At 37.2% G+C, this 27187-nt stretch overlaps 1 protein-coding gene across 4 annotated transcripts in view; it reads left to right on the plus strand.

The window, feature by feature from the left end:
- The window catches only part of PTPRM (protein tyrosine phosphatase receptor type M), an 893280-nt gene that overhangs the window by 527438 nt on the left and 338655 nt on the right, over positions 1-27187 (plus strand). For all 4 annotated transcript variants that reach the window (XM_066353181.1, XM_066353183.1, XM_066353180.1 and 1 more), the window contains exons 8-9: positions 17959-18267; positions 23274-23383. In XM_066353181.1, the coding sequence (XP_066209278.1) occupies positions 17959-18267; positions 23274-23383 (419 nt within the window). The remainder of the gene's footprint in view (positions 1-17958; positions 18268-23273; positions 23384-27187) is intronic.

The raw sequence follows: 27187 nt of genomic DNA on the forward strand, positions 1-27187 counted from the left end.
GGGTGTTGGAATAAATGATTGTGAATCAGTACACCCTCAATAAATAATTGATTGATATACTGGTGTCTAGGAAAACAAAAAAAAATTCACATTGCCTTTTCTATTTTTTAAATCAGAAAATTGAGATTTCTCATATTACCTTAGGCTTGATATTTGAAAGGGTTAGAAAAGTAACATAGAAAAGTGAGAAAATGGAGTTAATCCCACACATAAAAAAACTACTTTTAGGGTAAATTGACTCTAAACCAGTGCTGATTTAATAACAACATCTGGAGATAATTCAACAGAGAAACAAACTATTCTTAACAAGAAGAGCAAGCTTGCTTTCTTTTCAAGTTGTTTATTGTTTGGGGAACAAAATATATCGTTAGAATCTTTGTTTTCTTCTTTATCTTTTTGAAATAAAAGAAACTGGTTCATACCTTACCTCTCTGTGTCCTGATACTCAACTTCTCAGAGTGACGTTTTTAGAACTGCGTTTTCTTCCCTTTCCCAGCTTCCCTGGAAGACAGGAAGGATGGAAAACTGAGGGTTTTAAATACAGTGTTATCAATTATATGCATTTCTAAATTGAGGAAAGCTCTTTTTAGACCTAGTCGTTGTTGAAAACACAAAAGAGTAAATATAGGATAGTGATGAAATCTGGCATCATTGAGAGTGGTGTGTGGAACCATTTGCCCAGACGCATAAACAGCATAAAACAGAAAACTATGCAATCATAAAAAGGTTGCAAATGCTAAAATAGGAGGCTCTAAAAAAGTAAAAAAAAAAAAAAATTTAAATGTTATTTATCTGCTTAGTGTTAATTAGATAGAATGATTATTATAGGTAAAATTAAATTGTATTTGATTGGCTTTTTTCCAACACTAATCACGTGACTTTTATAACAAAACGTGAATGGTTTGGGTATTCTTTTGTTCCAGGCAAACTATCAGATCCAAGCTTCCAAGGCAGGCTTTTTGTGGGTCTCACAGCTTTATGTGGGTTAGAAAAGGTCAAAACCCATTCCAATCCAATTTCTGACACTTTGAACAACTCTGTGGATATCATTTTGCCTCCTCTATTTTATATAGTCTGAAATAAATACCAAGGAAGTCTTTTACTGCAGACTCGTTTTTATTTTATACAACAGTTTGCTTGTAAAGTTCATCTGTAGGATGAATTGCAGTTTGTTAATCCCAGTGTATCGAAATAATTGAAGATTCTAATTTTACTGTATAGCAGTAGTGTTCCTTCTACGGTGATGACCTTTACACTTTGGAAATGTCACCAAGTAGCTCAGGCAAAAATGGACCATTCCAGTGGTTAGTGGAAGCCACGTTTATAGTGTGACTTATTTAAAGTGATAAAGTAAAACAGAGATGCAAATCAGAACACAGAATTTGGAAAGACTTGTTTTGAAAATTGGTAAATACTGCAGAAAAGGAGTTGTTTCCTGAATTGACTTATGAGAACAAAGGAAATGAGTTAGATGCTTGATATTTATTATTCTGTGCTAGTATCTTTTTATTAAATGTATTGATTAGCAGATCTAGACATCTTCTGAAGCATTTGTAATTGACATCATCTCAGTATTCTATGAACTTCTTATTAAAGAACACAGTAAAACATAGAAATATAATCAACATATGAACATTAGGATTTTGATCATGTGGGTCTATGAAAGTCTCTCTGAGTTTTTATTTTAAGAAGAAACAGCCATAAGAGAGATTGATCTTGAACCTAATATTAAAGGAAATTAAAGGCTACTTTTTGGCAGATGAAAGGTAACTATTATTGCATAGTCTGGATCAGTGGGAGCAGAGATTGTAATTTTGGAGAGAGACCTGTATCTGGGATACAGCAGATAGATTCGCCTGACTGGTATGGAAATTAAAAATGGTTATATGTGCTATTTGATAGTTGTAACTTACCAATGGAAATATTTTTTATTTGGTTTGTATTAAAAGTCCTTTGATTGACTCAGGTGAATAGCACACGCAAAAAGCATCCTGGCAACATCATGAGGGACTGAGGAGTGAATAGAATTGGCACCTTTGTGAAAATGCAGTTTAAATATTGTACGTGTATGTATGCATGTTGAAGTGTGGCAAAAAAGCAAATGGCATTATATTGCTGAAAAAAATGCATCTATCAATACCTTTGTTGTCATATGTACCTCACAGCATATTTACTTCTGAACTGGTTTATCCTAAGTTCTGATATTGATCATTAAGGGTGTCTTCTCTAAGAACTTCTAGTATATGTTACGTGTGTATGTGTGTGTGTGTGTGTGTGTGCGTGACACACTCACACTAATTTAAACAAGGGCATGACATACAGTTGTGCAGGTCATGTAATGCAGAAACATATGGTGCCCATTCATAGCATAAGCTATGATTTTTACAGGTATTGTGGCAGTTCTCCAGATAATCAGGGTGCTCCTTTCGATATATACAAAGGTACCGTAGGGGCTAGCCATAGCCTCGAGCCATCACCGTCCTAGTGTTCTCCTGATGTGACCATCCTGAATTCCATTTTGGACTTTGCTGTAGAAATGTGAGAAAGAAAGAGAATGAGATGCAGAAGTTTGAGTTGGGGTAGGGGGAGCAGTAACTACCCTAGGTGTCAGCCAAGCTGAGCACCAGCCTATGACTCATCTCTCAGGATCCAGACATCTAGTTTCAGGGGTGAGAACATTGCTGGTATAAAGCCTGTTACACCTTGTGAGGAACGGGCTTCCTAATACTCTAAGTCAGAGGTCCCCATCTATGGGTGTATATCTAGACAATCGAATCTTTAATAAGATATTATTTGCTTCCCTTAAGTCTGGCTGGTGGTAAGCATAGTCTTTCTCTAGAAAGAACTGAAGATAGACTGTTCTTCAGGAAAGGAATTGCAAAAAGCCAGTGTTTCTGGGATATTCATGCCTTCCTTGTAATAATATTATTTGAAGTTATTATGGAATATTTGCCTTAAACAAAAGAGTATATATGACGTACATAAATTGTTCAGTATAACAATAATTGACTCCTCAGCTTAAAAAACAGAACAGCCCTAGAATGTTTGCATCTAAGTACAAAAGTTTGCATCTCACTACATTTGCTTCTATAATATATTCCTCTGCCTCCAGACAGAGGTAATCAGTGTCCTGAGTTTTCATCCGCATTTTTCTTTTGTTCCTCTCTTAGTTTACTGTTAAAATAGTTTTATCATATAAACGTTCTTAAACAACTTCCTTTTCTTGGTTTTCAGTTTTATAAAATGTCATAGTAGTCTTCTGTGACTTGAGTTTTTCCACCTAATTCTGCGATTCAGAGATTCATTGCTTTATTTATTTTCACTGTAGCATAATTTTTATCCTGAGAATATTTAATATTCTGGTCAGCAGATAGCTGGGTAGAGTCCACACATTTCTTTCTTGTTCATTTGCCAGCAGTGGTGCTAACAGCACCTCTGTATCTCCCAGTGCTCCCAGGGAAGCACTTCTGTAGGAAGGTGTGTTTCAAACTCTGACACTGCTAGATGGAATCTATTTTACATTGTGACACAGTCATACACGCTCTTATGAATTTTCAAAAGTGTGTGTATGTATGCCTAAAACAAAAACGTTCAAAATACAGTTCTTCATTTCAACCCATAGCCATTTTAATTCTTTTTTCTAGCCTCTTTGAAGCAATGCTAGTCTAAGCCTAAGACCTCGGCGCCCAACCTGTGCTCTGGGACAGCAGTCCGCTAAGTCAGGGTCTCAGGCCCCAGTGCACAAATGCAGATTCCACTTCAGCAGGTCCGAGGTGGGCCTGGGCACCTGCATTCCTAATGAGCTTACAGGTGATACCCTGCTGCTGGTGTGAGAGAGAACCTTGCTTTGATTGGCAGGCTTTAGGCTATGTTTACCAAACTTATCTGGTGATGAGAATCACTTCGGCTGCTTCTTAAAAATACAAATCCTGTGGCCTCCTTACAAGACCACCAAATCAGAATCTCTGGAAAAGGCCCAGAAGCTTAATATTTAAAAAGTATTCCAGATTATTCTTATTATCCAAGTTGAAAAGTACTGTTCCAGGATACACCTTTAAGAATAGAACTGCTAGGTTGTAGGGTATGCAGTCACGGGCTGATACCACGTTGCTTTCTATTGTGGCTGTACTAGTTCACACTCTTCTTAGTGAAGTATATATATAATAGTTTGCACTCACCTGCATCTTGCCAACAGTTAGTATATCAGACTTCTTAATTTTTGCCAATTTGGTATAAAATGGAGCCTCACTATGACCTTAATTAACTTGTATTTCCCAGGTTAATATTAACCATGGACATATTTTCATATGTTTATCTATTTTTTCCTCTTCTGTAAAATTCCTATTCTTAGCTTTCCTTAGCTCTCACCCATTTTTTTGGAGTTGTCATCTTTTCCTTGTGATTTGAAGACAATGTGTATGTCTCTTCTTTGTTAAATGGTTGCTAGTGTCTGTAGATTGCCTTTTTGCTTTTTAATAAGTGCCAGTTTATATCTTTTGTCCTTATTCTATACGGTTACTTTGCTTTTCCTTCCAAGAATAAACTTATGTCTTAGTTTTTCACTTTCTTTATAGACAACTTAATATGTATGTTCTTAATTTTTTAGAGGTTTTTTAGTTAGATTTTATTTACTCATTTAGAGAGAGGAGAAGTAGAGACAGAGAGAGAGAGACAGAGAGACAGAGGGGGAGGGAATAGCAGGAAGCATCAACTCCCATATGTGCCTTGACCAGGCAAGCCCAGGGTTTCGAACCGGCGACCTCAGTGTTCCAGGTCCATGCTTTATCCCCTGAGCCACCACAGGTCAGGCAAGTTCTTAATTTTAATGTAGTATAAATTATTGAGCTTGTCATTGATATTTGATGCTTTTAGTTTCTTATTTTCAAAATATTTCCTTACCCTCTTGTCAGAAAGAAGATCCCTACATGCTTTGGTGAAAATTAATTTTTTCCCCATGTTTAAGCTTTTCATTCAGTAGGAATTTACTTCTGTGTGAGGCACAGAATAGGAATGCACATTCATTTTTTTTTTTTTTTTCTGATAGGGATGCCTTGTTTCCCCCGCACCACCTGTCTTTTCTCTAGGAGTCAGAAACTGCCACTTCTGGGCCCTGGCCGGTTGGCTTAGTGGTAGAGCGTCGGCCTGGCGTGCAGAAGTCCCGGTTCGATTCCTGGCCAGGGCACACAGGAGAAGCGCCCATTTGCTTATCCACCCCTCCCCCTCTCTTTCCTCTCTGTCTCTCTCTTCCTCTCCCACAGCCAAGGCTCCATTGGAGCGGGGATGGCCCGGGCACTGGGGATGGCTCCTTGGCCTCTGCCCCAGGTGCTAGAGTGGCTCTGGTTGCGACAGAGCGACGCCCCGGAGGGGCAGAGCATCGCCCCCTGGTGGGCAGAGCTTCGCCCCTGGTGGGTGTGCCGGGTGGATCCCGGTCCGGCGCATGCGGGAGTCTGTCTGACTGTCTCTCCCCGTTTCCAGCTTCAGAAAAATAAAAATAAAAATAAAAATAAATAAATAATAATAATAATAATAATAATAATAAATAAATAAATAGCAAGGGTCTCAAAAACTTTTATTTAAAAAAAAAAAGAAACTGCCACTTCTGTCATATATTAGCTTTATCTTCTGCTCTCTGTCTAGGCTTTTCAACAACTCCATACTGTTTAGTTACTGTATCTTTGTAATAACTCTTGCTTTCTGATAGAACAAGTTTTTGCACCCCTTAACAGCCCAGTGTTATGATTGGCCTCTCATGAATCAACTCATGTTTTTCAAAACTTCAGTTAGGTTTAATTGACATTGCATTGATTCCCTTGATGCCCTTGGGGAGAACTGATATCATTAAAATATTGATCATGACATAGCTCTCCAGTTATTTTGATCCTCACTAATAACATTCATTAAACTTTTGGATTTTTACTTATTGTTACTCCCTTGTATATTTATTCCTTAATACCTTATATTTTTAAATAACATTGTAAATACTATTTTTTAAATTAGTGGTATAGTTTGTTATTTATCTATAGAGAAATACAAAGGACTTTAATATTAATATATTCAACCACCTTGCTAAACATTTACTGTTTCTTATAATTTGTAGATCTTGCACGTATGCTAAGACATTCACATGTCTGTGTATAGTTAGTTATTTTCTTCTTGATTGGCTTTTATACCTTTTATATCCTGCTATACTGGCCAGAAACCCCCAGGAAAATGTTTATTAGATGCAGTGAGAGTTCACATCCTTTTGTTGTTCTTTGAATGTGTTACCATTAAGAACAATGTTTCCTGATCAGGTTTGTGAAATTTCATTCTATTCTTAATTTTCTAGTTTTCATTATTAGAAATGCACATTTCAACAAATTCTCTTTATGCATTTTTTGAAAAAATTATATTTTTCTTTAATTAATTAATTAATTAATTAATTAATTTTTTAATTTTTAATTTTTTTATTTTTCTGAAGCTGGAAACGAGGAGAGACAGTCAGACAGACTCCTGCATGCACCGACCGGGATCCACCCAGCACACCCACCAGGGGCGGTGCTCTGCCCACCAGGGGGCGATGCTCTGCCCCTCTGGGGCATCACTCTGTCGCCTGGGGCAGAGGCCAAGGAGCCATCCCCAGCGCCCGGGCTATTTTTGCTCCAATGGAGCCTTGGCTGTGGGAGGGGAAGAGAGAGACAGAGAGGAAGGAGAGGGGAAGGGGTGGAGAAGCAGATGGGCGCTTCTCCTCCTGTGTGACCTGGCCGGGAATTGAACACAGGACCTCTGCATGCCAGGCCGATGCTCTACCACTGAGCCAACCGGCCAGGGCTTTTTTCTTTAATTTATTAATGTGATAAAGCACATTATAGATTTTTTAACGTTAAACTATCCTAATTAATCTAACTTGGTCATGCAGTGTTATCAGTTTCATATATACATAGCTGGATTTAACTATTTTGTTTAGAATTTACCTGTTGATGCTTATGAATGAAATATGTTGCTTAAAAACCTTGGCCAGGCAGCTCAGTGGACAAAGCATCATCCTGGTACACCAAGGTTGTGGGTTTGATAACTCTCCCCCTCCACCCCATGAGGGCATGAATGAGAAGCAGTCAATGAATACACAAGTAAATGGAACAACTAAGTGGAATAACAAGTTGTTGCTTCTCTCTCCCTTTCTCTCTTTCTCTCTTTCTCTCTCTTTCAAATAATGGAAAAAATTTTAAAAAAGATGTTGCCTACACATGATCCTTGTTTGGCTTTGTATTAAGATATAAATTGCTTTACATATTCTAAGGCTATGTTAATGGTGCATAAAAATGTACAATTGTTATATCTTCTTGATAAATTGAAAATTTTATCATTATATAATGATTTTCTGCCTTCCTTAATTCAAATACTCTGTGTTTCTTCCAGTTAGTATTTTCTAGTTATCATTCTGTATTCTTTTACTTTCGACTTTTGTGTATATGGCTTACATTTATTTCTTATAAACAAAATATAGCAAGATAGTGATTTTGCATTGGGTAATTTTTTGGATTTTTTTAAATGACAAGGTTCCACATACATTTATTGTGATTAATAATATATTTGGCCTTGTTTCTACCAAAATATATGCAAATGCTAGTATGAGATTTGATTTTTTTTCTTTAGTATTGGTAAAAGACTTAAAAAATAGATTAAGTTTTTTTAAAATTATTATTATTATTTACTATTGCAAAAATGATAGCCCTTCTCTCTTTTTTTTTTTTTTCCTGTATTTTTCTGAAGCCAGAAACGGGGAGAGACAGTCAGACAGACTCCCGCATGCGCCCGACCGGGGGCGTCGCTCTGCCGCGACCAGAGCCACTCTAGCGCCTGGGGCGGAGGCCAAGGAGCCATCCCCAGCGCCCGGGCCATCTTTGCTCCAGTGGAGCCTCGCTGCAGGAGGGGAAGAGAGAGACAGAGAGGAAGGAGAGGGGGAGAGGTGGAGAAGCAGATGGGTGCTTCTCCTGTGTGCCCTGGCCGGGAATCGAACCCGGGACTTCTGCACGCCAGGCCGACACTCTACCATTGAGCCAACCAGCCAGGGCCAGCCCTTCTCTTATTTTATAGTGGTTACCCAGAAAATTTTCCATGCATACTTAACAAAGTCTATACTTAATATCTTATTCCTTCCTCCCAATGATGTGGGATCTTATACTATTCCAAATCTGAATAGCCTGCTCTGTGTATATTCGTTTTGCTGTCAGTAATTTCATTTTGTATTGTTTTTTAAAACCTCTCAAATTAGACATTATTATTTAAAAAATATTTCACAATTATTTCTTTGCTTATTATTTCTCCTGGAATCTGAGACCTTCCTTCACACATTTTATTTCTCCCTGAAGTTTCTCCTTTATGTAGGTTGACACTTTATCCACTGTGCCACCACAGGTCAGGCTCTAATTGCCATTACTTTGTAAGTGATACATCCTATCTTTTCAAATGCTTTTAATATCTCTATGGTATCCATATCTATTGTTAACCACACTATATCTGAGTGTGGACTTCATTTTACTTAACTTTTTTAAATTATTATGTTCATTGTATCTTTTAATTGATATATTTTGTCAATTCTGGAAATTTCTCAGACATTATGTCTTCATGAAATGCCTCACTTCTATTCTCTTTGTTTTCCAACTAGAATACCAAGTAGAAGTGAATTAGACCCTCAAATTCTATCTTCTGTCTCTTTTTTCTCTTTTGCTTTCCTCTTTCTAGTTATCTGCACTGCATTCTAGATGATTTCCTCTGATTTATCTTCTAGTTCATTCATTCTCTCCTAAGCTTTGTCTAATTTTCCCACCACTCTCCATTCATATTTCATTGCATATTTCTGCTGACTCTCACTCATGGTAGTCTGTTTTCTGGTGTTTTTGGTGATCTCCGCTAGTGAGTTTATATTTTGTTGGTCTTTATCTTTTTAAACAGTGAGGCTAATTTAGATATGATTTCATTCAGAGATTTGTGTTTGTGTCTGCTGAAATCTAGGAGACAGGGCATTATTGACTATGGATGCTTTAGATACCTCCAAGTATCTGGTATTAACCTGAGAACATCAGGTTTGACTTCCCTGTGCTGCCCCTGGCCCAGAGGTTAGTCTTAGATCTCAGAGCTATCATTTGAGCTTGTACTTCATTTTAAACAAAAAATATGGTATAAGGTGCCACTGGGAAGATAGCTCATCCTCTGCAATAAAATAATAATCTTATGCAATATTTGGGTATTCTGAGGTGGAGAGTCCTTCATGGTAAATAGCATGGTATGCTATATTGTTGTAATCAGAAATCTTTTTTTTTTTAATTAAGTGAGAGGCGGGGAGACAGTGACAGACTCCTGCATTCACCCTGACTGGGATCCATCTGGCAAGCCCGCTTCTGGGTGATGCTCTGCCCATCTTGGGCCACTGCTCTGTTGCTCGGCAACTGAGCTATTTTAGCACCTTAGGTGAGGCCATGGGGCCATCTTCAGTGCCGGGGGCCAACTTGCTTGAACCATTTGATCTGTGGCTGCGGGAAGGGAAGAAACAGGAGAGTGTAGAGAATTAGATAATTGCTTCTCCTGTGTGCCCTGACTAGAAATCAAACCCAAGACTTCTACACGCCAGGCTGACACCCTGCCACTGAGCCAACTGGCCAGGGCCTTAATCAGAAATCTTAATGATTATTTTATTTCTCAATTTATCTAATACTTCTTGATAAGTGAACCATATTTTATTTTGCTTTGATATAAACACATATAATGATATAATATGATGAGTGTGTATTGGCAGAGATTCTTAACATAACACTGCCAGAGTTGCTATAGCAGAGGAAAGAAATAGTAAATTTTTATTTCAGCAGATATGTCAAGTAAATGATGCAGTTCATGAAGTAGACCCACATTAGGCTTTTTTTATTTACGGTTGACCGGAACCAGTAACAAAATTTAAGCTCTGCATAAAGCTCACTAGCATGGACCCAAGGTCACTGGCTCGAGCGGGGGGTTACTCAGTCTGTTGAAGGCCCACGGTCATGACACATATGAGAAAGCAATCAATGAACAACTAAGGTGTCACAACAAGAAACTGATGATTGATGCTTCTCATCTCTCTCCGTTCCTGTCTGTCTGTCCCTATCTACCCTTCTATCTGACTCTCTCTCTGTCCCTGTAAAAAAAGATTCAAAATAAAAATTTAAGCTCTGTTCTCAGAAACTGGCTTTATTTTAGAGCCTAGAAATGAAATCCCTGGGGAAGTTGGAACATCTGAACATTGCTTTCCTTTTGGAGAGCAGTTAATACATATAATCTAGAACAGCAGTTCTCAACCTGTGGGTCGCGACCCCGGCGGGAAATATTTCCGATGGCTTTAGGCGACCCCGGTGTTTTGGTCGTTTGACCCCCGCCGGGGTTGTGACCCACAGGTTGAGAACCGCTGATCTAGAACTTCAAAGATATGCAGACTGGAAAAGCCAACAGTCTTACGTTTGGTGTTCACCCAAGGTAAACTGGTAAGGGGACATATATACAAGGATGCTCATTGCGTACTGCTTGTAGTACAGAAAAAATAGACTCACTCTATCTGGTCCTCAAAAGTAGATTGAATAAGTAAACTATGGTTCACATATTAATGGCATTCTATACACCAGTTAAAGTGATCTATATATAGATCTAAACTAGATGAGTCTCCACTTGGCTAATGCTGAATGAAACCTCAAGTTGCAAAAAGTGGTGGCATTTACCTAAATGTTTAAACACCCCAGATATATGTAAGAAAAGTACAAAAACATGTCTGGGAATGACACATAATAACCTTGGGATAGCCTGCAGGAATGTGCAAAGGAGTTATATCAGTAATATTTTATTTTTTTAATAAAAAGTGATCTAAAGCAAAACACAAAATGTTAACACTTGATATTAGTAAGTACAATGATTAATTTATTTTGTACTTTTCAATGTGTTTTAAATTTTGTTACTTAAATTTTTAAAAACCTTAATTTAAAACCAACAACAACAAAAAAGAATACTTCATATTTAACAGAATAATATCTTTCAACCATTGTGGGATTTCTAGTCTTACTTGGTTCAGTTCATCAATTCAGGCAGAACATACTATGACAAATGTTACTACCATTGAGTACCTTATCAATGCTCATATTTATTTCAGAAGGTGTTGATAGTGAAATTGTTACTGCCTCGTTTTTCCAACTGCTATTCAACAAACTATTTAAGAACATTAAACTAGAAAATTCTTTTTTAAAGTTATCCTGAAAGAGTTGTTGAAATTGTCCTGAAACCGGGCACATTGAGTGACTACCCATAAGGTCTAAAATGTCTTATTTTACTTTTTTTTTTTTAATTTTATTTTTAATGGGGCGACATCAATAAATCAGGATACATATATTCAAAGATAACAGCTCCAGGTTATCTTGTTGTTCACTTACGTTGCATACCCATCACCCAAAGTCAGATTGTCCTCTGTCACCTTCTATCTAGTTTTCTTTGTGCCCCTCCCCCTTCCCCTTTCCCTCTCCCTCTTCCCCCTCCCCCCGTAACCTTTATTTTTAAATGTATAATCCAAACTAAACAAAGCTTTTGCACACATGGCTCTTTCAGGGTCACCTAACCCTGCTAGAGAATGCTTCCCCCCGGGCGTCCCTGGTTGCTCCTGTTACAGTGTGTATGCAACCTTAGCCTCTTGCCTGAAACCTCGCATTCTCACCACAGTGTGTGTGTGTGTTAGTCATTTTGTTCTGTGAGGTAATCCTTTCCATTGCCCATAAAATGTGGATAGGAATTCCAGCTTTCTACTGTGATCAAAATTAAAACAATCAATACAATTGACATGCGGATAGTCCATTGCCTAGCAACATGAGGTAGTGGGTTCCTTAACTTTATGATTTAGACCAAATTCAAAGCAGCAATTGGAAAACACGGGAGACATTGTGAAGAATATGTCCATCTTAAATAAAGAAACAAAGTAGAATGTTGGAGTCTCTAAAGGCTTGGCATGGCTGCACTTTCATTCACTTTTCTAATAAGACTTTTTCACCCTTTAAATTAGTACTATTTTTGAAATTCAGTTTGTTGTTTCGAAAGAAATTATACTTTGATATAAGATTGTAGGATATAGTTAAGAAAGAACAAACTGTTTTCAATTATGGTTCTTGATTCTAGTTATGATATAATATAAAAACTATAAATGTAATATTCATGAAGAGTATTCTGGTGGAATTGACTATTCAAATTCTTATGACAAATTTTAATTTATTCAGTTATGTTATAGGTATGTAGATGACTACATTATCACATAAATTAGGAATTGGTATATTTTAGAATTTTCGCCTTCACCAACAAAAAGCACTTTTTAGATCCTGGAAAACATTGACTAATTCAAAAAATGTAGCCATTTCACTTAAAAATAGTGCCATTGTGTACCTGGACTTTAATTCCTTGCTGCTTAGGAATATAGCATGACTGGGCAGGCCAATATTATATTAGTTAATCAGGACTTTACTACGCTTTAACTGAATTGTAAAATAAACAAAGTCTTTACTTTATTGTTTTGTCATCTTCTTTTGTGTAACTAACTGCAAGGCAGAAATACAGAAGCTGCAGGTGCCACCAGGGGTTCACCATGCCATTCTGTGTCCATTCCTTTTATTGTAATAGACCTCCAGATAATTCATGAAGAGGGAGAAAAGAGAAACTTGTTAGCAGGAGCATTGGTTGTAATCTGTGTTTTTGATTATCAATGACAAGATCCGAAAATTACACCCAAATATCTCTCCCAGGTTCTGAAATTGAGTTTCTGAAAAAGCACTCTAGTAGTAATAGAAGGTACAAATGCAGAGATCCAGAGAAATGAGCTGTGAATTGAACCTGCGATTGAAATTGATCCTATCAGTCAGTTTCTCCCCGGATTCACGGAAAAACCGTGAATGTAGAAGGAGCCAGGATCACTGATTAAATGGGATGCTAAAGCGCTAGAGGCTAGAACTGGGCTTGCTGGTCCCTCAGGCCAGGTCTGCAACTGTCAGATTTCTCTGCTTGAAACCTGGCTCAAACTGGCAGAAAGAGAACAGAATGAAAAATGCTGCCAGCCAGCAGGGGAATCAGAAAGAATTCCCTGGCTCAGCTGCGGGCTCGACAGCCATCGTATTCCTTCGGGAGGACAGTCTAGTCTCTGAGTCAGGGGCCCAGGTCAGACTGGCTGGCCTCCCGATTCATGCCAGTGGGTCCTGTCGCCATGCCCGTTCACTCTAGTGTGGGCCGAGGGGTGAGTATGAAGAGACACGCCTTGGAGTGCACTCACATCCTTGTAGCATCTTTAGGATGGTGAGGAAAGAGAAGCAAATATTCAGAGTAGTGGTCCTATGAATATAATTTATTAACTTGTTATCTAACTCCAAGAGATGTATTTCATGCACATAGAATGGTAGGAATAGTATACCAAGTATTTGTACCAGTGTGTTTTCTACTCCCAGAGATGCCGTGTGAGTTATAATCAGCCTACTGCAATTACACATTCCTGGTGATGAAGTTGTCATTCATTTCCTACTGTGTGATATTTTCCTACAGCAATAACCCCTCAAAGTCTCCCGTGGTCATCAGTGTAACTCACTAGAGTAAATGTCCCTGTGGAATGCCTCATTCACATTTAGCAGCACACTAATAGAAATGGTTCCGGCAGAAACACTAAAGATACAGGTACTATAAAACACTAACTTAAGATGTAGCCATTGCTGGGTCAGAGCTCAGTTTTGTAGAATGGCAGAAGAAAAGAAAAAAAGAAGCTGTGAAATCAAGCAGTTTGCTAAGGATGAGTTGAAAGGATTGACAGATTCCCTTAGTCATTGCACTTAGCTTATTAATGCTCTCATCAAAGGAGGATGTTATCACAGGAACTTGGTAACACAGAACATTCAGTTTATATTATTAGGTACCTTTTTACCAACTCACTTAACTCTAGTCTTTGGCCCTGGCAAGAAAAATGATAGTTCTCCATCTGAGGTGGACCATGTTATCTACGTGGTGGTATTGATTCAACTTCTCTCTTAAGCTTTTAACTAATGGGAGAAGTGTTTAGGAATTTAAGTCAAAGTTACTTATTCCTTTTCTTGTTGGTATGATTTGACCCTGCCATACTGATAATGACATATTAGGAGACGCAGTAGAACAATACTATAGACCAAGACCTATGAAGGGCACAATGGGAATATTCTGTTTAGAAAAACTTTTGTAAGATAGTTTATTTTGGTTAACTGGGAACTTGAAGATGCAAGCCAGTGAGGATGAGCCTCTTTTCATCAAAGTTACAGACCTCGTACATACAGCCTCTTTCTCAAATCTGTTATTCACCACTCATTACAATAGGGACTCTGGAGCATTGGTCACAAAGATGGTTGGTTTATGCTCAGTTTAACTATTATGCTTGCCAAATTTATGGGAAGTTTGAGACATAATTTTACCATGATGGAATTCCAAGAGGAGTAACAGAAAGGAGGGGAGTATGCTTTTCAAGCAAACGACTAGTAGAGAGATAGAACTTTTGGGTTTTTTTTAATCTTGGGGCTTAATTCATGTGTGTATTCTCTTGGCTGAGGAAAACTGAAAATGATATAGACTTATTTATACAGTAGAAAACATTTTTATTGAAATTAAATTAGAACTGTATTGCTTGTTTAAACTAATATTTGAAGCATTTAGTCATTTTGTTAGTAAGTAAAATTGATGAAAACCTTGGGAAAATGCTAAGAACAGTCCTTGTGGAGATGGTGATTAATAAGGAAAGGGGCCAAAAGATGCATTTTAATCTATTTATGTATAAGGGATCTGACGTTTATTAAAAGTTTTTATAAACATTCAACTAATGAAGCGATATATAATATTAGACATTTCCTTTACAGTGTAAAAAGTCTTTAGGCTGGAAAAAAAAACTTCAATGTTATTTCTAAATAACTTATTTATGATATTTTTCCTAACACTTAGTAACTTAAGTATAAAAGATTGATTTTGTAATAAGGAATACTCCATGAGAATGCCATTCAAATTTCTCTGGGGGCATTTTCATCTCTCTCTGTCCTTGGTTTCTAGAATTATTACAGGATTGAGTAGCAAGAATAATCATTATTAACTTCATTTTATAGTTTTAGCAGATATCTGGCCAATTAATCCCAACCAGCATATAGAAAACTAAAACATTATTTCACTTTCAATATTTTAATTTTTTGAGCATTGCAGGGAAAGGGAGTGGTTCTAAGTTCTCTCTAAGTCCTAAATGATGAGATAACAAGGAATATATACACAAATGGAAATCAAGAAATGGACTTCAATAATTGTCCAGACAAATTTCCAGTCTCTGAAAAGTATAGATAAGAGGGGTTGTCTGGGAGACCTGAGCTGGGGAACATGGCCTGGGACCCTCCTCTCTGGAATTAGGAGAAGGGAGAAGAATTTTTTTCTCAGCACTTTTGCTCCAATATTAATTACCTGGGGTATTTATTATATTTTACATCCTTTAGTCATGTTTTAGGTATTTTTAACATCCTAATTTTTTTCTATCTTATTTTCTTCATTTTCGATAGAGACTGAAGTGGAGTTGAAGAGGCTATGTTTTGTAGTTGTCAGACAGATATGAGTTCAAGTGCCGTACTCAAATCTTTTTTTTTTTTTTTTTAAGTGAGAGGAGGGGAGATAGACAGATTCCCACATGTGCCCCAACCAGGATCCACCTGGTAACCCCATCTGGGGCTGACACTTTGCTCATCTGGGACCATGCACACAACTGAGTTATTTTTAGCACCTGTGGTGGAGGACCGTGGAACCATCCTCACCTCCCGAGGCTAACATGCTCAAATCAATCAAAGCATGTCTGTGGGAGGCGAAGAGAGAAAAGGTAGAGGGGGGGTAGGAGTAGCAGATGCTCACTTTCTCCTGTGTGCCCTGCCAAGAATCAAACCCAGGACTTCCATATGCCAGGTCGACACTCTACCACTGAGTCAACCAGCCAGAGCCCACAGTTAAATCTTGATCTTGGTCAAGCTATTGAACTGACATTGGCCACATTTTTTTTACATGAATATTGGGAAAAATAGTACTTAATTCACAGGATTGATCTGAGAAATAGAGAATATATATATAAAAGGACTCACACTTTATAACATCACACACAGTAAATGGTTGTTATTATTTCTCAAGTTTTCATGCTTATGTTCTCTTACCAGTTGTATATCACTTGAAATTCATATATAAAGACAACAATTCAGGAAAAGAGAAATCAAAATATATGGATCAAATGTACTTATGAATATACCAAAGCAGATCATTTTGGATTAGGTTCTTCCCAAACCCTTGAAAAGTAAACTTTTTAGAAAAGTCTATACCATATAGTATTCAATAAATACTTGTATTAAGTATTATTGTATTTTCATCATCATCTCATAAACAAATTTAAACTTTTTCTGTATATAATCTTTCTTTTAAATCACTCAAAATGCTTATATTCCCTACATGTCATTTAGATTTCTAAGCTAGAAATTCTGTATGTGGAGCCCAGGCTAAGGAATAATTTTAAGACATTGTGAGGGATAGGAAAGAAATACTTTAGCATTGATTGCATGGAATTGTATACAAATCAAAACTCAGAGACCTGAACTTCTGCTCAGAACTTAATTTCATCATTATATTAGTTCATGGTAAATACTCGAATTTTGGGTTTTTGTTTTTTTTTTTGTATTTTTCTGAAGTTGGAAACGGGGAGGCAGTCATACTCCCGCATGCGCCCGACCGGGATCCACCCGGCAAGCCCACCAGGGGGCGATGTTCTGCCCATCTGGGGCATTGCTCTGTTGCAACCAGAGCCATTCTAGCGCCTGAGGCAGAGGCCATGGAGCCATCCTCAGCTCCCGGGCCAACTTTGCTCCAATGGAGCCTTGGCTTCTGGAGGGGAAGAGAGAGACAGAGAGGAAGGAGAGGGGGAGGGAGGGAGAAGCAGATGGGTGCCTCTCCTGTGTGCCCTGGCCGGGAATCAAACCCGGGACTCCTGCACGCCAGGCCGATGCTCTACCACTGAGCCAACCAGCCAGGGCCAATACTCAAGTTTTTACTTATGTTTTTCAACTATATAATTATAAATTAATTTAAAAATATATAAAGCTTTGCATTAAGATTGTTCCCCCCCCCACTCATATGTGATATAAAACTGAAAGCAACAAATGAACTAACAAGAAAAACAAAAATTTATAAGCACATAACAGTATGGTAGTTACCAGAGGGAGGGGATGGGGTAGTCAGGGGTAAGGGGGTCAAAGATATGACTCTGGATGGTGGGCACACAATACAATATACAGATGATATATTATAGAATTGTACACTTAAAACTTATATAATCGTATTAACCAGTGTCACCCCTATAAATTGAATTTTTAAAAAAAATAGATTGGATTCTTATATCAGAGACCCAGAGGAAACAGAAGCTTAAATAAAAGCATTTTACTTATCTCTAAAGAAGCATTTGGAAGTAGGCAGTTCAAAGCTGGTATGGTGACTCAGTGATTATCAGGAACTATATATAGCTCCTTTGTCATCATTGCTTTGAATCCTTAATGTGTAAGAACCTCATGTTTCATCATGGCCACATAAGCAACAAATATCCTGTCCTCAGTCCAGCTAACAGGAAGGAAGATGGTGAGCCTTTGTTTATAAGGACACCTCCCAGAAACTGTTCTTGACTTCTCATCTATTCTGCTTCACCAGAACATAGGCACATGGTCCCATCTTGCTGTAATTTTATTTGGTCTTTATTCTGAGTGGCCGCATGCTGCGATAAGATTTAAAGATTTCATCATTCCAGAAGAAGAGACCAGTAGGTCTGCTGGGGACAAGTAGGACTATCTGTGACATCTGGGCTTCACCAGAGCTTTTAAAATTCTTTTCACGTATGTTTCATTTTTCTTTCTTTTCTTTTCTAAATAGATCCCATGCGAGGCCCAAGAAAACTGGAAGTGGTAGAAGTCAAATCTCGACAAATCACTATACGCTGGGAGCCATTTGGATATAATGTGACTCGTTGTCATAGTTACAATCTCACAGTCCATTACTGTTACCAAGTTGGAGGACAGGAGCAGGTGCGAGAAGAAGTAAGCTGGGACACAGATAATTCACACCCTCAACATACGATCACTAACCTCTCACCATATACCAATGTTAGTGTGAAACTCATCCTCATGAACCCCGAGGGACGGAAAGAAAGTCAGGAACTCATAGTGCAGACCGATGAAGATCGTGAGTACCTTTAAATATCTTTACGTGAAATTGATATCCTTTCCATAAAAAAAAAAGCATCTTTTGTTTCTTTGAAATTACTTACTAGGTTGAGTAATAAAATATAAACATGTATCTGTGCTTCTGTATATGTAAGCACTGATTAAAAAGGGTACAGGAAGTCAAGATGTAGATGTTTATTTTAATTCTTTGAGTCACACCATCCCTTTTCTATATATAATGATTCTGTATTGCTCTAAATAATTCTGCATTCAACTTTTATTATTATGTTGGACTGAAGAGTTGTTATTTCAGTTACTAGATTATTTATATAAAATGTTCATTTAAATATATTTAAAAGGCATTCTGAAACATTTTTCATAGTACAGATAAAAACCCAGCCTAAAATAGAGGCTGCCCTTGTGTTTCAGTGCAGTGCTGAGAAATCACCTCATTAGGTTTGCGGTCATGAAATAGATCATATTTTCCCATAAGAATAATGCTGTAATTGAATATTACCTTCATAAAAAATAATTTAACAAATAGGCTACACACATTAGCAGCAATTCATCAATAAAAGTAAATACACAACTGCAATTAATCTCTAAAATTATTTAAAATAGTAAAATTACACCTCTAATCCCATAGCATGATATGAATGAGCTTTTATATCAATTATACAGGGACTCTCATGTACAATCATGTGTTCATACAGCATGTAAAATACAGTGATAGCGTATCATATATTTGACCTAAAATTCATTTGTCAGACATCCAAATAAGTCTCAAAAGAACTTGGGAAGCTCACTAAATGAATATACTTACTTATTCCTGGGAAAAAATACATATTTAATTTTTTGTTTCTTCATGTAGCTGATTATGATCTTTGATCATTGATTATAACAAATTACATATTTATAGCACTTTATTTCATTTAAAGAGCTACATATTTGTTACCTATATAATACCATGTATATTACCATAGAAGAAAAACATGGAGCCTGACCAGGCTATGGCACAGTGGATAGAGCATTGGACTGGGATGCAGAGGGCCCAGGTTCAAATACCCAAGGTCACTGGTTTGACTGTGGAATCATAGGCATGACCCCATGGTCACTGGCTTGAACCTACACATCACTGGCTTGAGCCCAAGGTCACTGGCTTGAGCAAGGGGTCACTCACTCTGCTATAGCCTCCCAGTCAAGGCACATCTGAGAGAGTAATCAATGAACAACTAAGGAGCTGCAATGAAGAATTGATGCTTCTCATCTCTCTCCCTTTCTTTGTCTGTTCCTATCTGTCCCTTTCTCTGTCTCTCTCACAGAAAAAGAAAAAAGAAAAACATGGAAATAGCCAGAGTAAATGAGGCACTTCTCACAACCTTCTCTCTCTCTTTTTTTGCCCCTTAAAGTCCTTCCATACTTAAAAAAATTGGTTGCAGTCAAATAGCTATTTTATTACACTTGTTTTTGTTAGGAGCATTAGTTTTATAGCAGTCACTCAGTCAAGGCTGAGACTGGAAACCCTATTTCTATTCTTCCCACTCTTCCTCATCTCCCAGGAAATAAGAATGAAGGTTTCAGCATTGTCAACAGGTCTTCTCTGGACCCTTTCTGCCCTGCAATTTATTGTTTATTTTGGTTCCAACTCCTGTTCTTTCTACTTCCATGATATTAAATTGTTCTTTTCTTTCAGCTTCCATAACCTATATTCAGTTCTGAACACTCAGTTCTGAAATTTCCATACGTTTTACCCTTTCTTTGTGGTTCTATTTTTCCCCACTTTAATGCCCTCTACTCACTCCCTAAACTAATCTGTGAAATACATCATCATGTCATTTTTCTCCACAAGAACCTTCAATGTCCTTCTTTATCCAAGTTTTAACTTTCAAGGTCTACTGTATTCTTGACCTATACTCTAGAACTAATAACTTTCACTACTACAGCTCATACTGTAAAAATGTCACCTCAGCATTGATCTTTTATGCCACAGTTCTTCTGTCCCAGGCTCTTTCTTGTCCCCTGTTGTCACTGCTGCCTACTTGGCTGTCTCTCAGTTCCATCTCATCCAACACCCTCCATAGTTTTCAAGTTTCAGAAGGTCCTTGGGGAAAGCTTTCTTCAGCTCTCTGAGCCCCACTTTTTTCTCATCCCTCTGACCTTACTTTCATTTTATTGGATCTTGAAGTCTCTGAGTGTTAATTTCCTCATCTGGAAGGTTGAGAATAACTACAATAATCAGACATAGTACGGTTGGAAGAAATTTGCATGGACCTCTATTTGTAGTTGCCAAAGAGGGGCCTTTGGTAGGTGAGCACAATTATTATTGTTGTAACAATTCAAAGCAACTCATTGTGACCTTTCCTTGTTCTCTCCTCATTATATATTTTTGTTTTATCTATAAACTACTTGAGAGAAGAAGCCATCTATTTTTCTTTTATAGCAATGTGCATGACATTGAGTAGGTAATAAACATTCAAAAATATTTTATTAGTATTTAAATAAAACAATAAAGTTGTTTATAATTATTTATTTTTTTAAACAACAGTAATGTTTTAACCAATGAGAGAGGAATATAAATATAGTCATTTCTAGAGGTGAGCATATATGTCTTTCTGAATGAAACTACTCAACACTTTTGGGTTTCAAATTAAGAACGGACATGAGCTAGAAATGGAATAACATTTTGTTTGCTTAAATGGTCTTGCTAGTCAGTGAAATCGGTGCATGCATTACTTCCAAATAAAAATATATTGTTTTATAGCACACTGGCATCCAGTTCATTAGAAAAGCTTTTATTTCAGATTATAGTCCTAACAACTACAACAAATACAACTACAACAAAAACAACTACAACAAAAATACTTCAAAAAAGGCAGAGAAAAGATAGAAGTAGAATAATTGTCAAGCAATATTGAATTTGAAGAGCAAAAAACAGTGGGGTCACTATCACTAGAGAGAATAACTCTCAATTTCATGAACTTAGATATTGACTATATATCTCAAATCCTGAACTCCTAGAACTTTTTAAAAATTATTTATTGATTTTAGAGAGAGAGAAAGAGTAAAGGACAGAGAAAGAAAGAGAAACATTGATTTGTTCTTCCAGTTGTTTATTCATTCATTCATTGATTCTTTTATTTGCCCTGACTGGGGATTGAACCCATATACTTAGCATATCAGGATGATGCTCTAACCAACTGAGCTGCCCTGCCAGGGCCTAGAACTTAGGAAACAGGTATTAGAGCTACATTCTTGTGAGGCACCATATTCTCCCTAACAAACAATTGCCTAATCCAAGGTCAGGAATATTTGTACCAATGTTTTCTTCTAAGAGTTTTATCTCTTACATTTAGCTCTTTACTCTATTTCAGTGTAATTTTTAGATATGGTATGCAGTAAGAACTCAACTTCATTCTTCTGCATGTGGCTACCCAATTGTTAAGCACCACTGTTGGAAAGATTATTCTCTCTCTATTGAATTTTCCTGGCACCCTTGATAAAAATCAATTGACTGAAAATGTGAGGGTTTATTTCTTTACCTTCAGTTCTATTCCACTGATCTATATGTCAGTCCTTATACTAATACCACAAGGTCTTAATACTGTAGTTTTATAGTAAATTTTGAAATTCGGAAGTATGAGTACTCCCCAGCCACTTTTTGATTACTCACATCATAACAAAAATTTTTGATCATGATCCACGAATGTATGTACCTTTGTAAGTCGTACTGATATACTGGTTTATAAATGGGATAGACACACTTAATATGCTGAATTGTATATAGTATAAAGCATACTCAAAAACAGAATTTAAATGAAGATGAGTTAAATAATACTTTAAAAATAATAGCTATTTTATAGATAATTGGCAAGTAAATTTTTAACTTTCTTTATGTCTATTAGATTTTCTCATGAACTAATCAAAAGGTGTTATATAGCTTAGATTTTAAAAAATGGCATCAAACTTTCCCAAATCTCTTATATTATCATTAAATAAATTTTTCAAATATATTATTTTTCAAATATATTATTTAGGCCCTGGCCGGGTTACTCAATGGGTAAAGCATCAACCTGTAGCACTGGAAGTTGCAGGTTCAACCAATAATCAGGGCACATAGGAGAAGCAATCAATGAGTACACAACTAAATGGAACAACTAAGTGAAACAATGAGTTGATGCTTCTCTCTCTCTCTCTCTCTCTCTCTACCAAATCAATGAAAAATTTAAATATATATCTATATATATAATTTTATCTGTATCACATCTTTAAAAAAACTTCTATTTAGCATGTATTTTAATAGATACATTAAATATAAGTGCAGTAGTTCGTATGTATTCTTCTTTGGCATGCTTTTGTCACTCAATGTTATAGTAATAAAATTCATCCATGATGATGTGTATAACTGTCATTTATTTTTAATCATTTTTATATTTTATTATGTGAATATAAAATAATTTATTAAAATAATTGGTTTATCTCAAATTTATTAGTTTTATTTTGAAATGCTGCTATGTTGACATTCTGGTGTATGTATTCTGGTATGTATGTGCAAGAATATTTCAAGGGAATATCCTGGAGATTGAATTATTGGGTTTTATGATATACAAACTTGCTTTACTTAAATAAACCATTATTTTCTAAAATGTCTTAACAATTTACACCCTTATAAGCAATGGGTGGGAATTCTCATTCCTCTATAGCTTTCTTTATTTATGTTTGAAGAATGAAAAAGTTTATTTTTCAAGATGATTTCAATTCAAGATGATTACTGACTTTCATCCAATTGATTCAATTAGGTGATGCTTCCTTGTGCCTTTCTCGAAAAATGTGAGGGAACTTTTTTCTTCATAAGGACAGTCAACATGGTTTTGAATTTCAGATTTATAAAAAGAAAATGGAGTGTCTCTGTAGATTATTAAAATCTTGTGCCTCAACAAAGAGAAATCTATCAAGTGTAGGAAAATCTTTTGTTTCCTTTTTGGTTCATTATGTAAACATTTATTGATCCCTCCCCCCTTCCTCTAGTGCCAGGTGCTGTTCCTACTGAATCCATCCAAGGAAGTACCTTTGAAGAGAAAATATTTCTTCAGTGGCGGGAACCAATTCAAACATACGGTGTCATCACTTTATATGAGGTAGTATATACACTTGTTAGTAATTTAGTTGTCATTATTATTTCTATGATAACTAGACTAGGATTTAAAAATGCATAATGGTATCATGTATTTTAAGAAGTTTAATGCCTTGAATAGTTATAATGGTTACTGTATAGAAGCAAATATATTTAAAATGAGTTTTTGAATTATGTATTTTTACAGTGCATATTTATAATGATTTGGATGTTTCTAGATTTTGCATTATCCATAAAATACAAGAAAATATATTTTTCGCTCAGCTTTATTAAAACAATAAGTATTTTGATATATAAATTAATTAGGTAGCAACCACAGAATCCATTCCCTGCTGACTATAAAACATTTTGCTACTGAATTATTAGGAGAATACTGATTATCCAATTAGCAAAGTCAATAGATGTTGTCTCAGAAGTAACAACAGAATAATGTCTTTTCTTAGTATTTGGTTTCTTAGTATTTGTAAAACATACATTAGACTTCTTTGACATAGTTTTGTCTGCTGAGGCATATCAAACGGTTGAATGATAGATAACAGAGAAGAATTTGATGCATTGTTCAAGGAAGAAAATAATAGTGATGACGGGGTGACAGTCATCATCACATCTGTATGCACATTACTTTATGATACGTATTGTCATAGAAACAAGCAGGTGCATTTTTTAAAGCTACTATTTATTTGAATGCAAATTTGACAAAATTATATGTTGTTAGCCTTCTTAAATTGCGACAGTTTCTCCTTAGACATCGCTGCTTGAATACCTTTCAGAGCTGCTGACAGAAGCCGGAGCACGCGTTAGCTGTCAGACAGGAATCACCGCTAAACCCTTTTCCTGACCCAGCTAACCTCACGCCGACGTTTCCTTGTGCCTTTTGAAAATTGGTATTGAGATGCAAAATATATCGTTGTTAATTGAAAGCTAAACAAAGTAAGATAAGAGATAAAAGAAAATGACTCACGTTAAATTATTGGTGCTGTTTATTGGCCGCTTCATTGTAAAAGAATTAAGTATTAAGAAAATTCATTGCTTAGCTTCTATAGAGCCAAGTTTTATAATTAAGTCAAACAAGTTTGTACTTTTTTTCTCAGTGAACAAAATCGTTTAATTAAAATTTTTAACCCATGATTATTTTAAAGTCTCAGTTTTGGGGTGTCTTGCTATCAAGAATATGGATTTTTTTTTTAAATTTTTTTGTATTTTTCCGAAGCTGGAGACGGAGAGGCAGTCAGACAGACTCCCACATGCGCCTGACCAGGATCCACCCGGCATGCCTACCAAGGGGCGATGCTCTGCCCATCTGGGGCGTTGCTCTGCCACAATCAGAGCCATTCTTGCGCCTGAGGCAGAGGCCACAGAGCCATCCTCAGCACCCCGGCAAACTTTGCTCTAGTGGAGCCTTGGCTGTGGGAGGGGAAGAGAGAGACAGAGAGGAAGGAGAGGGAGAGGGGTGGAGAAGCAGATAGGTGCTTCTCCTGTGTGCCCTGGCCAGGAATCGAACCTGGGACTCCTGCACACCAGGCCAACGCTCTACCACTGAGCCAACCAGCCAGGGCCAAGAATATGGATTTTTTTTAACCAAAAATGATACTGTCTTTGAAATCAACTAAAGTTTCAAGAAGTAAGTCCAGCTCTCCTAAGGGTCACATGTTGATATCTAGACAGACAATATAATAGCCAGATTCTTTCTGATCCCACTGAACATATATCTTTGTGTAATAAAGTAACTTTAATGTGTGAACAATAGGAATAATAATTCAAAAGCAGGGACCCATTAATCTTTCCAACTCCAGCAGCCGGGATCTCCCAGCTGAACACTGATCTAAATGCTACTACAATGGGGATGTATGAATGTATCATAAATCAGAGTTTTAAAAATCAGATGGAGGCAAGTAAAACAGGTTGGTTCATTTTTCTAGATACCACAGAAAATGCCAAATGTATGAACCAGGTTTAAGTAATTAAATGTAAGTTTTCTGACCGCCAAATCTTTCTTTCCTAAGACGGGCTTTCGATGGGCCCCGAGGAGGGAACTCTTCCTTAGCTAAGAGGCACTGTGTGCTCTGATTCACCAGCCTGTGCCAGAGCGTTTGATGGACAGAGCTTTCCCCCAAAGCCGAGGACTGATACTGAACAGACTCCGTCCCCTCTTCCGGGACCGGCATCACGCCAAGGAATTAGAACAGTTGCCCCAAGGGAAGCAGGGATCTTAGGAACAGTGTATTATCATAAAAACACATTTGACAAGAGGTAAAAACTGGAAGCAGAGCTCAATGATCATAGTTGGAAGAAAACTTAGCAATAAATGGTGCAGGTATCTCTCAAGGAGGAAGCACACTTGGACGGTTTTTGAAGAAGAGAAAAAAAAACACAAATCTAGGCCTGACCTGTGGTGGCACAGTGGATAAAGCGTCGACCTGGAAATGCTGAGGTCGCCAGTTCGAAACCCTGGGCTTGCCTGGTCAAGGCACATATGGGAGTTGATGCTTCCAGCTCCTCCCCCCCTTCTCTCTCTCTGTCTCTCCCTCTCCTCTCTAAAAAAATGAATAAATAAATAAATAAATTTAGCCTGACCTGTGGTGGCACAGTGGATAAAGCGTCGACCTGGTAAATGCTGAGGTCGCTGGTTCGAAACCCTGGGCTTGCCTGGTCAAGGCACATATGGGGGTTGATGCTTCCAGCTCCTCCCCCCTTCTTTCTCTCTGTGTCTCTCTCCTCTCTCTCCCTCTCTATCTCTCTCTCCTCTCTAAAAATGAATAAATAAAATTAAAAAAAAATAAACACAAATCGAATAGTGTAGATATTATAAATGAATATGCTATAAGTTTAGGTTATTCTCAAGTTCTCTCTTTACTTACCTCTTATGAAAGATACACCAACCATTAATGAGTATTAACCTAGCCCTGGTAGGCAGTGCTAGTCCTTATTTTAATTATAGTGTATCATAATTGTTGGATTGCTCCCCTCCTTCCCCTCCAGACTGTCACCTCCTCCAAGGCCAGCGCCATGTCTGAATCACCATGTGACAGCTCAGCTCAGAGCACATGTTTGGTTGTAAGGAGGCATGCACTTCATATGTTTCGAATAACTGACTGAATGACTAAATGAACTTTGAGGGTGCAGTTATGCTGCCTTAGCTTAGATCATCCTTCTCCGAACAATGCTTTTCTCTGGGGGGAGTCAGAATGGAGGTCCGAGTAAGCAACTGGGTGCACCGCAGTGACAGTAGCTAGGTGGTGGCCATGGGCCTGTCTCTTGACTCTGAGTGGCCTTGTAGGAAATATGTGAGAGGGTCAACGACAGACAGCTACCTGGCGTTCAGAGTGCCAGTCACTGCAGTGACGAATATGTTTATATATATAGCAGACACTTTCTTGCCGAAGCTTAGTTAACTCAATCTAAGTACTCTTTCAGAGAAGTTTCCTTAATTATAATGACACGGTAGAATACAAGAAGGAGAATGTCAATGATCACTGCCTATAATAATAGTGTTAGTGTTCATGCACATAAATTATAAGTAAGTTTACCTATTTAAAAGTAAGAAAAGTGCTCGGTTTTGTAATTTAAAACTCCTAAATCTGCTCCGTATTTAAAATTATGTCATTACAACCAGAAGTTAGTAATCACTACTAAAATGTATATTCTTAGAGAGCTGATGGAGTACTTATAGCGAAATGCTTTTAAAACTCATTTGAAAGGGCAAACTTGAAAGACACCTGTGTTATGTTTATTTCCACATATTTCAGACTCACCGACATGCTTTGAACACCTGTTATGTGGAAAATACCAGGAAAGCGTCCAGAAGGAC

This window comes from Saccopteryx leptura, chromosome 11 (genome assembly GCF_036850995.1).
Source record: "Saccopteryx leptura isolate mSacLep1 chromosome 11, mSacLep1_pri_phased_curated, whole genome shotgun sequence".
Lineage (NCBI taxonomy): Eukaryota > Metazoa > Chordata > Mammalia > Chiroptera > Emballonuridae > Saccopteryx > Saccopteryx leptura.